Source organism: Mirounga leonina, unplaced genomic scaffold (genome assembly GCF_011800145.1).
Source record: "Mirounga leonina isolate KUSES-001 unplaced genomic scaffold, KU_Mleo_1.0 Mir_151, whole genome shotgun sequence".
NCBI classification, from domain to species: Eukaryota; Metazoa; Chordata; class Mammalia; order Carnivora; family Phocidae; genus Mirounga; species Mirounga leonina.
This window is the reverse complement of record NW_023270377.1, coordinates 10,908,918-10,927,815: the sequence shown is the minus strand read 5'-3', so window position 1 is coordinate 10,927,815 and position 18,898 is coordinate 10,908,918. Positions and strand designations below refer to the sequence as shown.

The following is an 18,898-nucleotide window of genomic DNA, read 5'->3' as shown; positions in this document are numbered from 1 at the left end:
GCGGGCGGCGCGGCGGGGCGGGGGCGCCGGGCGGCGCGGGAGGCCCGCGGGGGCGCCCGCTCGGGCCGGGGCGGCCGTTGGGGCGCGGGGGGCGGGCGGAGCGGCGGCGGCCGGTGGGTGGGATGCGCTCGGCCCCTGCCTCCGGCTGGGGATGCGCTTTCGGCTTCTCCGCGCGAGGGTCCCGACCCGGGGCAGCCTTCGTGGGTGGGGCGTGGGCGAAGGTGGGGTCGGGAAGGGGCGCCCGGGGCGAGCATCGCGCGTCCCGCGGAGCCGGCGCCGCCTCCCTCGGGCCTCCGCTCTCCAGGGCGCTGACCCGCTGGGGCTGTAGGGGAGAGACCGGAGGAGGCTGGGGAGGGCCGCGCGGGTCTTTTGTGTGCCCCGCCTCTCGGCGGCCGGGGCGCGGAGGTCCCCAACGAGGCACCTGCCGGGCGCCCGGAGAGGGGCTGGGGGAGAAGCTGGGGTGGGGAAGAGCAAGGATGCGCAGCCTGGGCTTTTTGTCCCTCGGGTGGAGAGTACCGAGGTCCCTGGGAGAAAGCAGGCACTGAGGAATAGTAGCGGGATTAAAATGTCTTGATGGCAGAGATTTGAGTCCCAAGGGAAAAGTTGGAGAGGCTTAATTGCGAGAGAGGAAGAGCAGCAGATGTGAGGTGGTAGGGTTTTAGCTTTATGGGCCAAAGAGAGTCTTGAGTTTGGGGAAAGTTTTAATGGAAACAGGATACTGACCAGAAGCTGTGTCATTGTACTTGTGGTGGTGTCTGTAAGACTTCTCTTATCAGTATCGGTATCAGGCTGTAAACAGAAATTGGGAGAGATGGGAAGACAGCATTGCTTCAGAAAAATGGAGACTACCGTCTTGACTTACTGGGTTGGATTGCATTCTTCTTTGCTTCATTAAGCTATTATTTGGATAAGATTCTTGTTACTCTGTTTCTCTGAAATTGTCTTTGGAAAGTTTGCGGATGATTTTGGAACTGATAAGTTGCTTTTATGTACTAATTATCTTGTATTTAAAGTAACTGTCACTTAAAACCTTTGTTACACCAGAACATATACTTAGGTTCTTCATTTGTAGCATTCCTTCATATAAAGTAATTTGGGCACCCCCCCCCCCGCCAAGAAAAAACCTTTGTAAGATTAATACTGAGGCAAAGTACCATAATACATTAGAAAATATTTGGAAAATGCAGGACATGCCCAGCAGTGCACGATTTGCTTTTTTTTCTTCATGTTGGGCAACAAGGCATTATTAGTCTTTGAATGTTATTTCCTCAACAGACATATACCGGGTGTCTGCTGTGTTCTTTGTGAAGCCTTGGGATGTGCTGATGAATACAGTAAAATCCCTGTTCTTTTGGTGCTTACATTCTACTAGGGGAGATAATAATACGTAAGTAATTAAATGAGAAAAATGTCTGGGATAAGTATGCACTAAAATAGTATGATAGCAGAGACCTTGTTTGAGAGGTTACTTTTAGATTGTAGTTAGGGAAGCACTCTGAGAAGTTGACAATTAGTGATATTATTGAATTACAGCGGAATCATAGAGCTGGGTGGAATCTAGGAGATAGTTTGGTTCATCCTTTTCACTTACAGATAAAGTGACATGGATTAGGCAACTTTGGTTCTAGAACGAAGCCAACAGTCCAGTGTTTTACGTGTATTTGATTTCTATTATGTGCATAGTAAATATGTCCTTTGTTTACTAAACACAAGATCCTTTGGTACATATGAAATACTTGGTTTGGAAAAAATGTATATAGTTACTGTTTTGAATTTCTGACATTTCTCTGTGGTTCTTACATCTCGCAGGGTAACATTTAGTCTATGCAGCAAATGTATGAGATCAAGAAATATTTACACTTTTCTTCCTAAAACCCACATTTCTGAAACATTGTATATAAGAGGATATCTCAGTATAATGACAATTGTTTATTTTAAATAATTTAATCTGTAATAGATAGGGCTTCATATCTCCATTCACTGATGATTTTACAAATGTTTATTGCTTGACTGGCCTATGTCATACATTGTGGGAGGTACTGGTGTTCCTTGGATCCTCCTGTCTTTAAGGAGCCTGCATTTTAAATATGTAAACAGTGATGACACGTTGTAATATTTCCTTTCTCTAAATGAGCTATCCCTGAAATATGTAAATGGGTAGAGAAAGCTTCACAGAAGATCTGATGCCTGAGCAAAGACCTTTAAAGACAAGATCCATGTGGCTGACTGCTTCATGTTGTTGAAAGAACAAGTACTTGTGAGCTAGATAAACCTGGTCCTAAATCCTTGGTCTGCTTATTAGCTGTGTGGTATTGAGAATGTCACTCAGTCTCCTTGAGTTTGAATTTTCTCATCCATGAATAGTGAGGATAAGGTTTACCTTGTAGATTTTGGATGTAGATTAGTTTTCAGTATTAGAGATAGCATGTGTTTAACGTCTCACCTGATGCCTGGTACATAATAGCTGCCCAGTAGATGGAAGGTATTAACAAGGGGGAAAGGATATTCCATGACTAGGGAACAGTATGTGAAAGAACATTGAAACGAGAAGCACCTTTACAAAAGTCTATGAGTTTGGATTTTTCTGTTTTTAAGTAAGACTTTTTCCCTTGGCTTAATGATGTTGCCTAGATTTCTCTCATCCAAAGATGGCTGCTTCCAGCTCCTGGGGCTGCATATTGCCTTATTTTATATCATGTCCCAACTTTTCCAGAAGTTCTGCAATTCACTCAGGTCATATAGCTACCTTGAATAGTGCCCTGATTGGACTCCTATTCTACAGTGACTTCATTAGAACAACAAAGATCCCCAAATAGAGTCTCAAATCAGAAATCTGGGATTCTTGGGAAGGAAGGAATAAATGCTGGATCAAATGTCTATTGCAAAAATATTGAAGGGACCTATTGAAGCTCCTAAGGATTTCTGTCCTTGAAAAGCAGTAATAAAGGAATATAATTTGAGAAGAATTAAGTAACTATTGAGTTTATAATTATTATATGTTTGCTATTTAGATGAGATGGTATACATGGAAAAATATAATTTTGAAATCAGATTCTGCCACTGCCACTAGCTTTGTGACTAGGGCAAGGTATTAAGCCAGGTCACCATGTGCCAGTTGACCTGGATCCATCTTTTCAGCCTCAGTTTCTTTTGTATTAAGATAATGCATAGCTTAAGGTTGGTATGAGGATTAGATGGTACAATTTGAGTAGTTACTGAACGTATACTATATGAAAGGATGAGGCTAAGCAGTGGATTTTCAAAGTATAAGGCCTCTAGCTACCATCAGGAAAACTTGATTGCCTAGAAATAAACAAACAGTATCTACTGTCACGAATTCTAAATTTTAGAGGTTAGTCACATACCTTTTATCATTAATTTAGAGTATCTTTGTTTAAACAAATTGAACAAGCATCTTACTGTTTATTTTAGTAGACTCGGAATCTTTTTCCCGACGACTGTCATATGCTTGTTTGATGCTCATTCAGAGTATGTAACTGAATTCAGATTGCAAAACTTTAAATTGGGTGCAGTTATACTATTTATTACTGAGGTAGAATGGGGGTATTGTAACAGATTGATTTGTCACTTTCGTTCTGGTTCTAGCTGCCGAAATACTTAAAATTATGAATGGATAGCCAACAACAAAACATTGCCTTCATGCCAAAGAACTTTAGTTGATTTAAAGACTAGTTTTAAACCAAATTATTTAACATTAGTATAATCCGTAAATAAGAATTGTTCATCTTTAAAAAGTGATTCACAAGTTTTTCAGAGAGGGTTTAGATAAAAAGTAACATTTAAGAAACACTGTCTCAATACCAGCTATTTTATGTGGTCAGGGGATTTGAAGTGGGAATTTCATGGGTGTATAAATATAGCCTGATTTTAACTTACACGTTATTGTGTGCATTTTGACTTTTGTAGTGAATATTGCAAGAATTTTGACTTTAAAGTTAGATGAAAAGGCATTTAATCTGTTTTTATACATTCATTAGCATTAGAGTGGATTGGAATCAAATACTCTTTTGGAGCTCTGTAATATTCAGGATCTCATGAGGTTACAGTGGGCAGTGATTTATGTCTTAAATTCCTTTTTCATTTTTTTAGTACTCTAATGTGGCTGTATTTGATGAGGTATTTTGAAAATGTAGTACAATTTCAATTTAGTATAAGTGGGAAAATTATCTGATGCTTCCCCATTATGAAGGACAGAATTTTTTTAAAAGCAAACATGAACTTCCTGGCACTAGTACATGTGTTGGGGATATAACAAAGTATTTGTTGAAATGGAAAATACAATAATAACTATTAGTCACATTTATTGAGTGGTAGCTGTGTGTCAGGTGTGATTCTAATAAAAATCTTATGAGGAAGGTGCTCTTATTTCTCCCCCGCCCCCCAGCTTTAAATTGTAAAATTAGCATACATTCTTTTTTTTTTTTTTAAGATTTTATTTATTTATTTGACAGAGAGAGACACAGCGAGAGAGGGAACACAAGCAGGGGGAGTGGGAGAGGGAGAAGCAGGCTTCCCGCCGAGCAGGGAGCCCGATGCGGGGCTCCATCCCAGGACCCTGGGCTCATGACCTGAGCCGAAGGCAGACGCTTAACGACTGAGCCACCCAGGCGCCCCTTAGCATACATTCTTAATGCTTTGTTGTGATAACCCTGGTTGATGTTGAGATCCAGAACTAATGATGATTCTACCAACTAACAAAGGTATAAAGGTTTCCCATGAATATTGTAAATTATTGTGAATTCTGTATTTTGGGGATTTAAATAGTAGATTTTAAACTTCATTGGATTTTTAAAAGCAGGACAGATAGTTTATGGATGTACGTGCATTTTTGCTTTATAGCGATGCTTTTTAAAAAATTTAAATAACTTGACTTTGTGTTTTCTTTGAATTTTATTCAGAAATTGCTGTTGTATATTGTGAGTGTGATGGGATTTTGACGCTGACTGTTTTTGAATTTGGCCCATCTATACTGCCATGAATGAGTTCTCTTGCTATTTTCTTTGAATTGTAATTAAAACCTCTCACCCTGTGTGTGTAGGATTGATAGTGATCAGATTTAAACTGAGGGTTCTAGATGGGAGGGGGGTGGGGGGATGGGTTAGCCTGGTGATGGGTATTGAGGAGGGCACGTTCTGCATGGAGCACTGGGTGTTACACGCAAACAATGAATCATGGAACACTACATCAAAAACTAATGATGTAATGTATGGTGATTAACATAACATAATAATAAAAAATAAGATAGTGATCAGATTTATTTTAAAAGTTAATTATGTATGTATGCATATATATGTATGTTTTTATATACATTATATGTTTTTATTTTAACATAATTGTTAATTTGCCAATGTTTTAATGTAATACCTAGTACTTTTCTTTGAATGTGGTTCCACTGATTAGATCTTTGTCCCTTTGGTATAACCCAGACTCACATTGTGTTTACAGTGTTTAGAATTTTAAGTTACTTTTTAAAAGTAAGATGAGTGCGGGGCGCCTGGGTGGCTCAGTCTTTAAGCATCTGCCTTCAGCTCAGGTCATGATCCCAGGGTCCTGGGATCGAACCCTGCGTCGGGCTCCCTGCTCCGCAGGAAGCCTGCTTCTCCCTCTCCCCCTCCTCCTGCTTGTGTTCCCTCTCTCACTGTGTCTCTCTCTGTCAAACATGAATAAAATCTTAAAAAAAAAAGTAAGTTGAGTGCTGGATTGTTCTAGATCTTTCAGTCTTTCACAATTCTTTTCTGCAGTTAAGTAACAGCTTTTCATGGTAATTGAATTTAGTTGTCTCTAAAATACTTCGTTTTTATGGAAACAGTTCTCACTTGTGTCAGTATTTTACAAAATATTCACTTCAGCTGTATATTTACCAAATACTATGCCAACTGTATTACCAAGTTATTATATTAAACAACTCTTGATAAACATAAAACTCAGTTGGAAGGAGCAGGAGAGTGGCTTCCTAGCTATGAATGTTTGTTGTGCAGTAGGGATATCCTGTAGGTTTTTCAGAAGGGAGGAGAAAATGGATTCATCTCGCAAATTGATTAAGAGGGACTCTTCTGTAGTGCTATGAACATCTTCTTGTCCTGGGAAAACTTTTAAGCATGTGTGGTATGGTGACATCATATTTTCACTCCTTTCTATACAACATGCATAATGCTCACATTCTTGAGAAATTCCTATGGAGATATTCAGGACTAGGTGGTGTTATCCTTCCCATTTTCCCCCTGACTGATTAATGCATTTCCCACTTGATTTTTTTTTTTTTTAATTTGAGTGAGAGAATGAGAGAGGGAGAGTGAGTGTGAGAAGGGGGAGGGTCAGAGGGAAAAGCAGACTCCCCGCTGAGCAGGGAGCCAGATGCGGACTCAATCCTGGAACTCCAGGATCATGACCTGAGCCAAAGGCAGTCACTTAACCAACTGAGCCACCCAGGTGCCCCTGCATTTCCCACTTCATATAGTCAGAGTGATAATTGGTTAGGAATACCCGTCATGGATTCCTCTAATGTATATTAAAAAAAGGGGAAATCATTCATAACTTTGGGTACTTAATTAGTAGCAGGTTCCTTGTGACATCCTTTGTAGGCCCACACATGAGAGCTCTTTGCCTTAAAGACCCCTGATTGGGTGTGATAAGAATGAAATTCATCAACTTATGTTACAGTAAGGATGGGGGACTTGTTTGAATTCTTCAAAATATGAGGAATGATAGGGTTTTTTTTTTTAAGTTAGAACATATTTTTTTCAAAGACTCCTGAGTAAGATGTGGTCTCTTTTTGATTGGTACCATGCTGTTTTAGAGGGAGGAAAGTCATAATTACACCTTGCCTTTATTCTGGTTGCTTCTTTTAAGAGGTATATTAACTGCAGCATACTCTAAGGAATTTTATCAGGATGATAAGCAGACTTAAAACTATGTATGAGAAGAACATTTGCAGGAGCCAGAAATGTTGTTAGCTTGAAGAAGACTAGTGGATGTGGAGAGCTGTACATATGGTCACTACCTCTGGGTAATTTTAAGGGCTATATGTGGAAGAGGTAATAGATATATTCTCTAGGGGGAGATAGGAGACAAGTGTATGGAAGTTACAGAGAAACATGTATGTTTACAAAAGGAAGAGAAGAATTTTTCCTGTCATTGTCAAGATTCTAAAAATTCTTGTTCTTCCCCCATTTTTTGTTAGACTGTGCAAGCTCTTTGATGGGGAGAATTAAAATCAGTGGAACTAATAATATGGGAAGATGTGAAAACTCTTTATTTTTTGTCTTCAGAGCTTTATCTCTTTTTTTTTTTTAAAGATTTTATTTATTTATTTGAGAGAGAGAATGAGATAGAGAGAGAGAGCATGAGACAGGGGAGGGTCAGAGGGAGAAGCAGACTCCCTGCCGAGCAGGGAGCCCGATGCGGGACTCGATCCTGGGACTCCAGGATCATGACCTGAGCCGAAGGCAGTCGCTTAACCAACTGAGCCACCCAGGCACCCCAGAGCTTTATCTCTTACTCATTGAATCTTGGTGGCTCTAATTTGGAACAGTTGTGTTCAGTAGGTACTTCTACAAAAAGATCTCTGGTGTCTAGTAAAGAGACTTGCCACTTTAGAAATTTTAGAAAAATTCCTCAAACTTTTTCATCAAAGATAACAATCTGTAAGTGTATGTCAGCTAAATTTAGTTTTGAAGAGCAAGAGCTGTTTATATCCATTCTTGTTTATGCTTAATTTTTAATTCAGTTTTAATTTTTGTCAAAAGAATACATGCATATAATTTAAAAAAGCAAAGGCTTTAAATGAACAACAGTAGTCACCTGTTCCCTTCCTCCATTTCTGATTGCCTTAGATAGTGACTGTCAACTCTTGTGTATGCCCTTCTTCTATGTTTACCGTAGTATTTCTAGCTAACACACTTAGAGCTATTTTAAAAAAATTTTCACTTTTGGCTTTATATATTGACTTCCGTACAGGGAGGAAGATAGGATTTGGTCCTCTTAACACTTCTTTCTCCTTTTCCACCTACTGTCTCTACCTCTTCTGTATAATGTTATCACAGTTGTTGGTTAAATCACTAGTGTTTTCCTTATTGCAAGTATATATATATTGTTCTCAGCTTAGTAGTACAGTAAATTACTATTGTTATTTCTTACTTGTACAAGCTTTTTCCCCCTGAAGTTTGTACTTGTATAGTTCTCTTCATTTGCTTTTTCATATATGTATCATTAATATATCCCCAGATAGTCTCTCTGAGGCATAAAACTTCTTTCAATATGATCAAACACATCAGGTACCTTTTTATTTTTGTTTTAAATTGATAAATCTTTTCTGGGTACTTTTGTCATCTTCTAGTCTAGAAATGCTGCTCTCTAGACCTGCTATGCAGTGGTCATCCTGGGACTGAAATTCTTTTCATGCCTAACCTGTGTTGGGCACTCTCTTTCCAGGACCCCACATCTCCCTTAACCTCCTGATTAAAGGCCAGTGGGAGATCGTTTTGAGGGATGTATGGCTATAAATGTCTCATTCTGCCCTCATTTTTAAATTGATAGTCGTCCCCATTCATAAGGTGGAAATACTTTATCCTTGAGGTTTTAAGGCAGTGCTTAATTATGTTCACATCCTCAGTATTGATGTTGGGAAGTCTGATGCTGCTTTTTTTTTTTTAAGGATTTATTTATTTGAGAGAGAGAGTGCGAGAGCATTGTGGGGGTCAGGGGCAGAGGGAGAGAATCCCAAGTGGACTCCACGCTGAGTGCAAAGCCTGAATTGGGGCTCCATCCCAGGACCCTGGGATCACGACGTAGGCCGGAACCAAGAATCAGACCCTTAAATGACTGAGCCACCCAGCACCCCCTGATGCTATTCTTATTACTGATTCTTTGTGCCCCATTTTCCCCCTCCCTCTTTGGGAGTTTTGTAGCCATTCTTTTGGACTTGGTTTGGAAGTCATGTTTTTTTTTTAGTTCAGAGATATTTTCTCCAGTATTCTTTCTTGTTGACTAAAAAAGCCTGGCTGCCATTTTTCTAGGATCCTGAGGGAGGAGACTAGGGGCACATAATCTGTCGTTCAGTAGGTAGAGTCTCAGTTAATTCCTTGATGTGGTTTACTTGTCAAACACTTTCATCCGATAGTTATGACTAATGTCATTACAGTAAAATGTTTTATAAACATTGAATTCACATGACTGCTAGACTAGATTTAGGGATACCTAATAACAGTCCTTCGCTATGCCTGAGTCCAGAGTCTATTTGGATAATCTCTGCAGATTAAGTTTTCATTCAGACTTCTGCCTTGGGCCTGGTAGGGGTAGTCTTTGGTTGTAGGGGAACTGGGAGTTTATTTTTGACCCTATGTAAATCCCCCTAACCTGCCTCTAATTTCTTTCGTGAATCTTTCAGAGGTTCTGTAGTGGGAATCAGCTTCTAGTTGGCTTCTCTCTGAAGGAGCTTCTGTTTTGCTTTTCTTTACTCTGCAAAGTCAGTTACTGCTGGTATATTCACTTTTTATCTTCCAAATTTTATTAGAGAACTATAGTATGCTTTTGGCCTCCTCCCTTATTCTCTGCCTCTCTGTCTCTGTGGATTAATGCCTTTTTATTCCTTTGCTTTCATTTCAGTGAGGTTTGGAGAGGTTTGTGAAGACATTCTTGGGTTTTGTCTGCCCCCCCCTTTTTTTTTTTTTTTTTTTGAGAGAGAGTGAGCATGAGCAGGATGGGTGGAGAGGGAGAGGCAAAGAGAGAGGGACAGGAAGAGGGAGAGAGGGAATCTTAAGCAGGCTCCCCACCCAGTGTGGAGACTGGAGCTTGATGGGGCGAGGGGGCGCTCAGTCTCATGACCCTGAGATCATAACCTGGCCAAAATCAAGAGTTGGAAGCTTAACTGACTGAGCTACCCAGGCACCCCCTAGTTTGTGGGGGGGGGGGGCACATTTAACTGGAATATCTTAATTAGGTTTAAATTGTTATTTGAGTATATTATTTTTTAGATGTTTCCCCTAAGTGTTACAAGGACTTTACAGTGTAGTATTTGTGACTTTCAGAAAAACAAACCAAAAAAAACCCCACAAAAATAACAGATGTAGTTTACATCGTGTGTGTGTGTTTTCAGTATTTTATTTTATTTTATTTTTTTAAGATTTTATTTATTTATTTGACAGAGGGAGACACAGCGAGAGAGGGAACAGAAGCAGCGGGAGTGGGAGAGGGAGAAGAGGCAGGCTTCCCGTGGAGCAGGGAGCCCGATGCGGGGCTCGATCCCAGGACCCTGGGATCATGACCTGAGCCGAAGGCAGACGCTTAACGACTGAGCCACCCAGGCGCCCCTGTTTTCAGTGTTTTAAAGTTGGGTTCTGGATAGACTAATATTTTGGATTATCCAGTACATATAGTGCCTTGGCATCAATAGTTTCTAAAATCTTGATGTCCTGTTAAAGGCATCTTCCATCTGTTATAGATTTTAAGTGTGTAATTTTTCTGAATTAAACATTATTTATATGTAATTTTTTACTAAATAACTAGGATTGGGATAGATCTAAATGTCAAATTAACTTTATTACTTCATGTCAAGATTAGCAACCACATAAATTTCCACAGTCTATTAAAATATTTTAACCAGCTTCTCTCCCAGCAGGAGAAAAACAATGAATAAAACTAAACAAGCTTTCTTATTCACCTAGCACACATCGTTTTTTGAGTTGAACAAATGGCTAGTTGCAAGATTGTTTGAGGCATAGTTAAGAGCAGCATACTGGTGGACATATGGAATGAGTCACACCATCTGGTTATAGTCATACCTGGGTGGTGGTCCTTAAAACTAAAGTGCCTGGGGATCTGCATATGACTTAATTATACTGTGAAAACATACTGGGCTCTGCCAGTAGGTGACTTTGGAACTTCTTGAAACCAATTAACTGGCAAACATGCTTTCAAAATATCAATACTGTTGTTATTAAATGAGTCATTATTTATTTTTATTTATTTATTTTTTTGCACTAAATTGGAGACTTAAAATGTGTATTTTAGGATCTGGAATGGGTGGTACTTCAATATTGGCACTATGAAAATGATGTGGCTTACTTGTCCAACACTTTCATCCAATAGTTACGACTAATGTCATTACAGTGAAATGTTCTATAAACATTGAATTCACATGACAGCTAGACTAGACTTAGCAAAAAAAGGGAAGTGGCACCAGCTTCCACGAATACACCTTTGAAAGAACTAGATAAATAATTCAGTTTTGATTAGATTTCATTCAGTTAATTGATCAAACTTGGTAGGTAGAGGAGAAGGTAGATCCACTAATGAGAAGATATTTATTTTAGTTAGTGTGAAAATTGTGGTTACTGTGACTAGTAACATAGAATCAAGACTATAGTGTTTTATTTTTTAAGTTAACCTACATCAGTATTAACTTTTTTGGTATACAGTTGTATGAGTCTTAACATGTATGGATTCGTGTAACTGCCACCACAATCAGAACATGGAACTGTTCCACCACCCCTGAAGACTCTTCTTAAATTAACCCTTATCTGTTCCTAACTCCTGCCAACTACCTTTAGTTCTCTCAACACTGTAGTTTTTCTTTCTGAGAATGTCATGGAAATTCTATCTTAAGTATGTAACCTTTTCAGATTGCCTTCTTCACTCAGCATAGTACCTTCAAGATTAATCCAAGTTAGTTGCATATTCCAGTAGTTCATTTCTTCTTAGTGCTGAGTAGTTAGTATTCCATTGTTTGTGAATTTATCCATTTCCCATTTGAAGGACAGTTGGGTTTCTCGTTTTTGATTCATATGAATAGAGCTGCTGCAAATATTTATATACAAATTTTTGGGTGAACATAAGTTTTCATTTCACTTGGGTAAAAACTAAGAGTGGGATTGCTAGGTCATATGGAAATTGTGTGTTTAATTTTATTTCAAAAAATGACAGTTTTTTGTTTTTATTTGATTTTTCCCTTTATACTCGTTTGGAAGCTGTAAATTCCATGTACTTTTATGGTCATCATTGAAATTTTATTCTCCATATTGACATTCTAGAGTTAATCAGTATTTTAATCTTAATAACACAAGGTCTTTAAAAATACAAAGTACCCTCACTTAAGGGCTACTGTTGATGAGATGTTAAATTAATCCCCGTTCTTCCTCACAAATTGGACATTTTAAAATTAGATGATGTTTGTTTAAATTTACCTAAACATGTTTACCAGTTTCTTTCCTTACCTCTTTGCATTTCAGGACCTTCCTGGGGTCATTCTTCTTCTACAATCTGTATTTCTTTAGTGAGGATCTCCTGGGGTAAACTCTTGGTTTTTGTTTATCTGAAAATATTATTTTGATCTTATACTTTCAGAGATAGTTTTGCTGGGTTCACAACTGTTATTTTTTCTTACTACTTAAAGATAATTTTGTGTTATCTTTTGGTTTCCATTGAGAAGTCTGTTTTTAGTCAAATTTTGTTTTCTTGGTCTTTTCTTTCTGACTGCTTTTAAGATTGTTCTGTTTTTGAAGTTTGAACAAAATGTTTCTAAGTGTGGATTTTATTTATCTTGTTTTTGATAAGCTGTAATTCCTTATCTGTAGATGCATGCCTTTCACTGGATCCAAAAAATCTCAGCCATGATCTCTTCAAATATCACCTCTCTTCATTTTTTTTCATTTGCACTCTGAAAAGTAAGAGTGTTGATTAGAGGGCACCTGGGTGGCTCAGTCAGGTTAAGTGTCAGACTCTTGGTTTTCAGCTCAGGTCATGATCTCAGGGTAGTGAGATCCAGCCCTCAGTGGGGAGTCTGCTGGAGATTGTCTCTCTCCCTCTGCCCTTACCCACTCCCCACTCCCACTCTCTTTCTCTCAAAATAATAAATCTTTGAAGACTGTTGATTAGATATGTTAGACCTTCTAATATCCTTTTTTCTTCCTTTTGTCTTTTCTGTCTCCTTAGTCTGTGCTGCTTTCTGGATTTTTTTCTACTAATTCACCAATTTTCTTTTTTGGTGTGTCTAATCTGCTCTTTACCTGCTTTGTTGAGTGTTTAATTTCCACATTTATAGTTTTTCATTTCTAAAAGTTCTGACTTCTAAAGCTGCATGGTTATTGTGATAACTACATATATCTTGTTTATTTTTATGCCCTTTTATTTGTTACAATGTTTCCTATGTACTATATTTTCTATTTTGTATTTGATCACTCCAATATCTAAAGTCTTTGGGAGAGGTGGGTCTAAAGATGTTTCTACTGACAAGCCCAGTGTCACATTTTGTTGTTGTGTGGTGATTTATTGAACCTAATTTTTCCAAATCCTGGTAGCATAGATTGAAAGTGCATTCCTTCTGAGGGGATTTGCATATTCTTCTGGTGGGACCCAGGGGTACTACAGCCTGAAGCAGCTTTTTTTCTCATCCAGGATCTTTAGGTTTAATCTCAGGTTCTCAGCTCTTTCATCTTGTCTTTGCTATTTTTGGTTGGTATTTGCCTTCTGAGCAATACTAAATTTTGGATATAACATGTGTCACTCTTCTGGTTCCTGCTCAGTTTTTAATTTTTTTTTGTCTTTTTTTTCCTTTTGGGAGGGGATCATTAGAGATTTCCTTTACTTTCTAGAAAGCTCAACAATATGTTAACAGGATTTTTTTGTTGGTTTTGGTTTGTAACTTACAGAGTATCTCTCATATTTTAGCAGAGGAGACTTTTCAGAATATCTGGTCTACCATACAATTGAAAGTAGAAATTGAATGAGATTAAATATGCCATATAGGTACTTCATAAATATTAATTTTGTTCTGCCTTATTAACTTATATTTTGTTTTAAGCATGTTTGACATAATATAGTTCCATGTTTGGTTATTTTTTGTGGATACTTTCCTTAGTCTTTTCTAATTTAAATTTAATATGTACTAGACAAATTTTAAACTTGTATATTTATCTTGTTATTTATCATTTCATAGAAAAACTTAATTTCTATTTTCTCTTCTTCTGAAAATAATGACTTTATGGGAAAATTCAACTTTTTTTTTATTGTATATGGGGTGAATGTGTAGAGTGTTTTGTAGAAGATTGAACTTAGGTAGGATTTATATTCAGTAAAGAGCCAAAGGAATTCCAGTAATTTCTTTTGCTTGGTAATGAACATTTGGCATATTTAGAGCAGTGATTCTCAACTAGAGGGATTTTGCTCCCTGGGGGAGATTTGGCAGCATCTGGAAACATTTTTCATTGTCTCTACTGGTTTGAGGATGCTACTGTTTATTCAGTGGATAGACTTTGGGGATGCCGCTCTACATCCTACAATGCACAGAGCAGCCCCCTCCTGGCCCCAAATGCCAATAGTGCCAAAATTGAGAAAACCCTGATTTAGAGAAATAAAATGAAGATAAAGTGTTGATGCTGGTGGGTATATTTGGGAGGAAAGGCTTTCCAGGTTTTTTAGAAAAACTGGAGGAAAGCCTTAGAAAGGAAGATTGTTCTCCCCTTCCCATATTTTCTTTCTCTAATTCTTCCGCACAGACATTCACATCCATACAGCCAGGACTGAAAGTCCAAAATTTTTGACTACTGCTACTAGTCAGTTGGACTCTTTCTTATTTCTTGCTGTTTCTTTTTCCTATTATAGAATAATGCATATTCATTGTGGAAAACTTGGAGAGAATGGAAAATTATAAATAGAAAGAAATCATCCTATCCTATCATTTATATGCAAGAACTGCTAACATTTGGGGGTATTTAGTTTGTTTTCTTTGCAGAGATTTTTTATGTAGTTCTGAGAATACTGTATAATTTTCATCCTAAAAACTTAAAACATAACCATAAGTATGCATAATGTTTACAGTGTTACTGTGATTTATTTAATCACTTCCTCTTTGATATTGAGGTATTCCTCATGTTTTCCTGTTATGAATCCTGTTTAATGAACGTCTTGTACATAATTAGCTATGTTTCAGATTCCTTTAGAATAGATTGTTAAAGGGTACTACTGGGTCAAAAGGTATGAATGAGGTTCTTGATTTGATACAAATTGGTGAATTTATCCTACCGTAGTGTATGAGATTATCAATTTTCACTTTGGATTTAACTACTTTTTTTAACCGAATTATTTTATAAGCATGTAATATCTACGTAAAGCTTTTGGAGGCTAAAAGGAGAAAAATCTGTGTATATCCTTGCATTGAGAGTATGGTTAATCTGCCTGAGTAAATGGGAATAAAAGGGCAATTAGAGAAGGCAACATGAACAAATGTAAAATTTCCTTGGAGTTATGTAATTTGTATAATTATTGTGGCCTGGCAAAATTGTGTCTTGCAGTTGTGTAGATTGAGTCCTATTTTAAATGCACCGAGTCAGCTCACTTAAAGAAGTCCTATACTAAATGTTCTTGTTTAGTGGGAAAAACTGTCTTTTCATAGTTTGGTTATGAGTTCATTCTGGTTGTATTTGTTTTGTAAGTTCAAAATATTATCACTTATTTAAATAATATGAATGCCTTCTTTATGCATAAGTAGATCCTGTGATACCATAGGACCATGAGATCTGTGAGTGAATAAGCTATACACTATACTGTTCTCATGAGATTACATCTGTACAACATAAATAAAAATGAATCAGGGGTTTCCTCATTTAATGGTCTGAGAAATATAGGGGCATAATTCTTTGCTCCAAAATTTCTTTCTTTTTTTTTTTTTTTTTAAAAGATTTTATTTATTTGACAGAGAGAGAGATAGCGAGAGCAGGAACACAAGCGGGGGAAGTGGGAGAGGGAGAAGCAGGCTTCCCGCCGAGCAGGGAGCCCGATGCGGAGCTCAATCCCAGGACCCTGGGATCATGACCTGAGCCGAAGGCAGACGCTTATCGACTGAGCCACCCAGGCGCCCCTTTGCTCCAAAATTTCTTATCCAAAACATACATACACTGTTGTAATAGTGTTTGACATTTCCTCATTAGAAAATTACTCCTTTGCCTTTTCCTTTTTTAAAAGGATACTGTAAGGGAGGTGGAGAAGTAAATGGTTGGCTGCAACAAGGAAGGAGGTATTAGGAAATAAGGAAAGATTAAGTTGCTAAGTTAGAGGAAAGAGTAGTGAAATTTAAGAGAATAATAAGTTAATTCCTTCTTACGTTATTTTGGAACAAGGTAGGATGTAAATACACATCATAAATTAAACTTCCCTGAAAATGGTGAATCTAGTCTTGTTCTCATAATACAGATGAATTGGAAAACAATGTGTACTGCTTTAAATGAATAATGACTTTCCTACATTTTCACTTTTGGAAATTTAGAAGATATTTTTATTTTAATTATTTTTTAAAGATAGATTTATTTTATTTTAGAGAGAGAGTACATGTGAGTGGGTGGAGGGGAGAGAGAGAGAGAATCTCAAGCAGACACCCCACTGAGCGCAGAGCTGGGCTGGGGCTTGATCTCACAACCCTGAAATAAGGGCCTGAGCCGAAGAAACCTGAGTCAGATGCTTAACCAACTGAGCCACCAAGGTGCCCTCTAGAAGATATTTTTAAAGCCTTACTTTGTGATTGCAAATTTACATGAAAATAATTCATTCTGTAGTTGTTTTTTCATAGTTAAGTTTTAAAGTTTTACAAGGATGAAATTGCTGTGTTCGGTTTCTTCTGCTGTGCAATCTTTATTTCTGTATCTTATAACTTAACCAAGAGCTAGAAGTAAATGAGTTAGTTTAAAATTTAAACAAAACAAAACAGCAACAAAACCCAACTTAATGTTTTCCGTCTTCAAAATAATGAAACAGATAAAGTGCTTTGCCCTAATTCAAAGCATGATTCGAAAGATAAACCACCTATCTCTGACAGTTGTCAGGGAGAGAGGAGTGGGATACGATAATTGAGGACCTTCTGTTAATTCTGAATTTCCCTTATTGTTGAATTATAATACTGTGAATTTCTAGGATTATTACACACCGTATTTAATTGTTCAGAAATGTTTTCAGGTTTTTAAAAGACTTTTGGTTCATTTATTATTTTACATCGTTGTTAAATCTCTCAATCAACATGGATGACTCCAAGATGACTATGACAAATTATGTAAAAGTATTAATAATCTGTTTTAGAACTTGGATTCCAAATGAGGCCTTTGGCAGAGAGCATGACTCAGACATAATTTTATGAAGCTTTGCATAGATTGTTACATTGCATCGATTATTTAACCCTTATTTTTGTGGGTCGTGGAGTAGGCCACTTTGTGATGATAACTGGACAAAATGTAGTTTTTACTCTTCTCTGAGTGCATTTCTATCAGTATTTAATGTGCATTGTAAACATCAAGAAACATAGATACAAAGTTCTCTTAAGGCCATCTATACAGAAAAGGCTTCAAGGTTGTAAAAGAACTTCAAAGGCATTTGAAGGCATGTATCCAGGTATTTCTCGAATTCCTTCATGTCTCTTCAGTTTCTTCTTGAACACTTACTGCCTTCTGAGGTGATTGAAATGTCCTTTATTATAAATTTTTATTTTAATTGAAGGAGAGGTGAGACTTCTTATGGGTTAATAATTTCCAGTTTTCTTGGGTTAGTTTTCAGTTTTCAGATCAGCCTCAAGCTTAAAGGTAATGGCTGTTTGATTAGAATATTTGTATAGCTCCAGACTTAACAAATCCTTGTCATTTTCTTAGGAAATGTGAAAATATTTAAGTGGTTAATTACTTTTTGAATTCTTTACCGTTGAGTCCTTACATAGTCTTTTTCCTTCCATTAGAAACACAGTAAAGCAATATTTGTATTTCCTAGAAGCTCATGTGTTACAGGTACTATGTGTTCCTAACTAGATAGTTACCTGAATTTATATTTAAATGTATTATTTTTTTTTAAGATTTTTTTTTTTTTATTTATTTGACAGAGAGAGACACCGCGAGAGAGGGAACACAAGCAGGGGGAGTGGGAGAGGGAGAAGCAGGCTTCCTGTGGAGCAGGGAGCCCGATGCGGGGCTCAATCCCAGGACCCTGGGATCATGACCTGAGCTGAAGGCAGATGCTTGACGACTGAGCCACCCAGGCGCCCCTAAACGTAGTACTTAGTGTGAACCTAACTTACCTTGACATATCTATTGTGGGGATTAATAGTTTAAAATAATTTTTAAATACTTTTAGTTTATAGAGTGAACACTGTTCCATGTTTAAATGTCCTAGTTAAAAATGTTTCACATTGATGTGTAATTTTTAAGATACATAATAGTAAATTTGTAAAATATTTTATCTTTTAGGAGAGGGTTAAATCCACCACACAGGGTGAAATCTATCTCCATGACAACATTCACACAACAGGAAATTGAATTTCTGCAAAAACATGGAAATGAAGTAAGTGTTTTTACAATTTCTAACTTTTTTGTTGGCAGTCATTTTAATAAGATTTAATAAGTTGTTTAGAATGGTGAATTTCACTTTCTAAAAAGTTATCTTTGTATTCCATATTTAGATATTTTAGAATGTACTCATTTAATAATATACTTAGAATTAATATCTACTGAATATCTAATAAATACGTTTATTCTGAGGTGAAACATGTATCTAAAATTCACCAACGTTGAATGTAAAGGGCATTTTTGGAGGACATCTAGTATTGGAGTAACTGTTAGTCTTTGCTTTAAAAGGCCAACAGAGAGAATTAACTTTGTGGTACTGTAGTAAACTTCTGTTAGGTCATTGTGTGGTCAGCTTTTACTTGAGGTCCCCTCATGCCTTTTTATTACATGCTGAACTTTGTTTTGAGCAGGTGCTGGGTAGGGAGGAGGCTGGCAGTGCTGGGGGCAGCCCAGCATTAAGGGGAACCCAATAAGAATTTGGAGAGGAGCTTTTTCTTCTAACTCTGCTTTAATGGGTTTCCAGTAATTTCATTCTCTTTGTTTGCTTTCTTGTTTTTAGTTCTATGTTT

The 18,898-nt window shown here is 37.4% G+C and overlaps 1 protein-coding gene across 14 annotated transcripts in view; it reads left to right on the top strand.

Moving 5' to 3' along the window:
* Window positions 1–18,898, top strand: part of AGFG1 (ArfGAP with FG repeats 1) — a 74,876-nt gene that overhangs the window by 576 nt on the left and 55,402 nt on the right. For all 14 annotated transcript variants that reach the window (XM_035006959.1, XM_035006958.1, XM_035006947.1 and 11 more), the window contains exon 2: window positions 18,231–18,324. In XM_035006959.1, coding sequence (XP_034862850.1) covers window positions 18,231–18,324 — 94 coding nt within the window. The remainder of the gene's footprint in view (window positions 1–18,230; window positions 18,325–18,898) is intronic.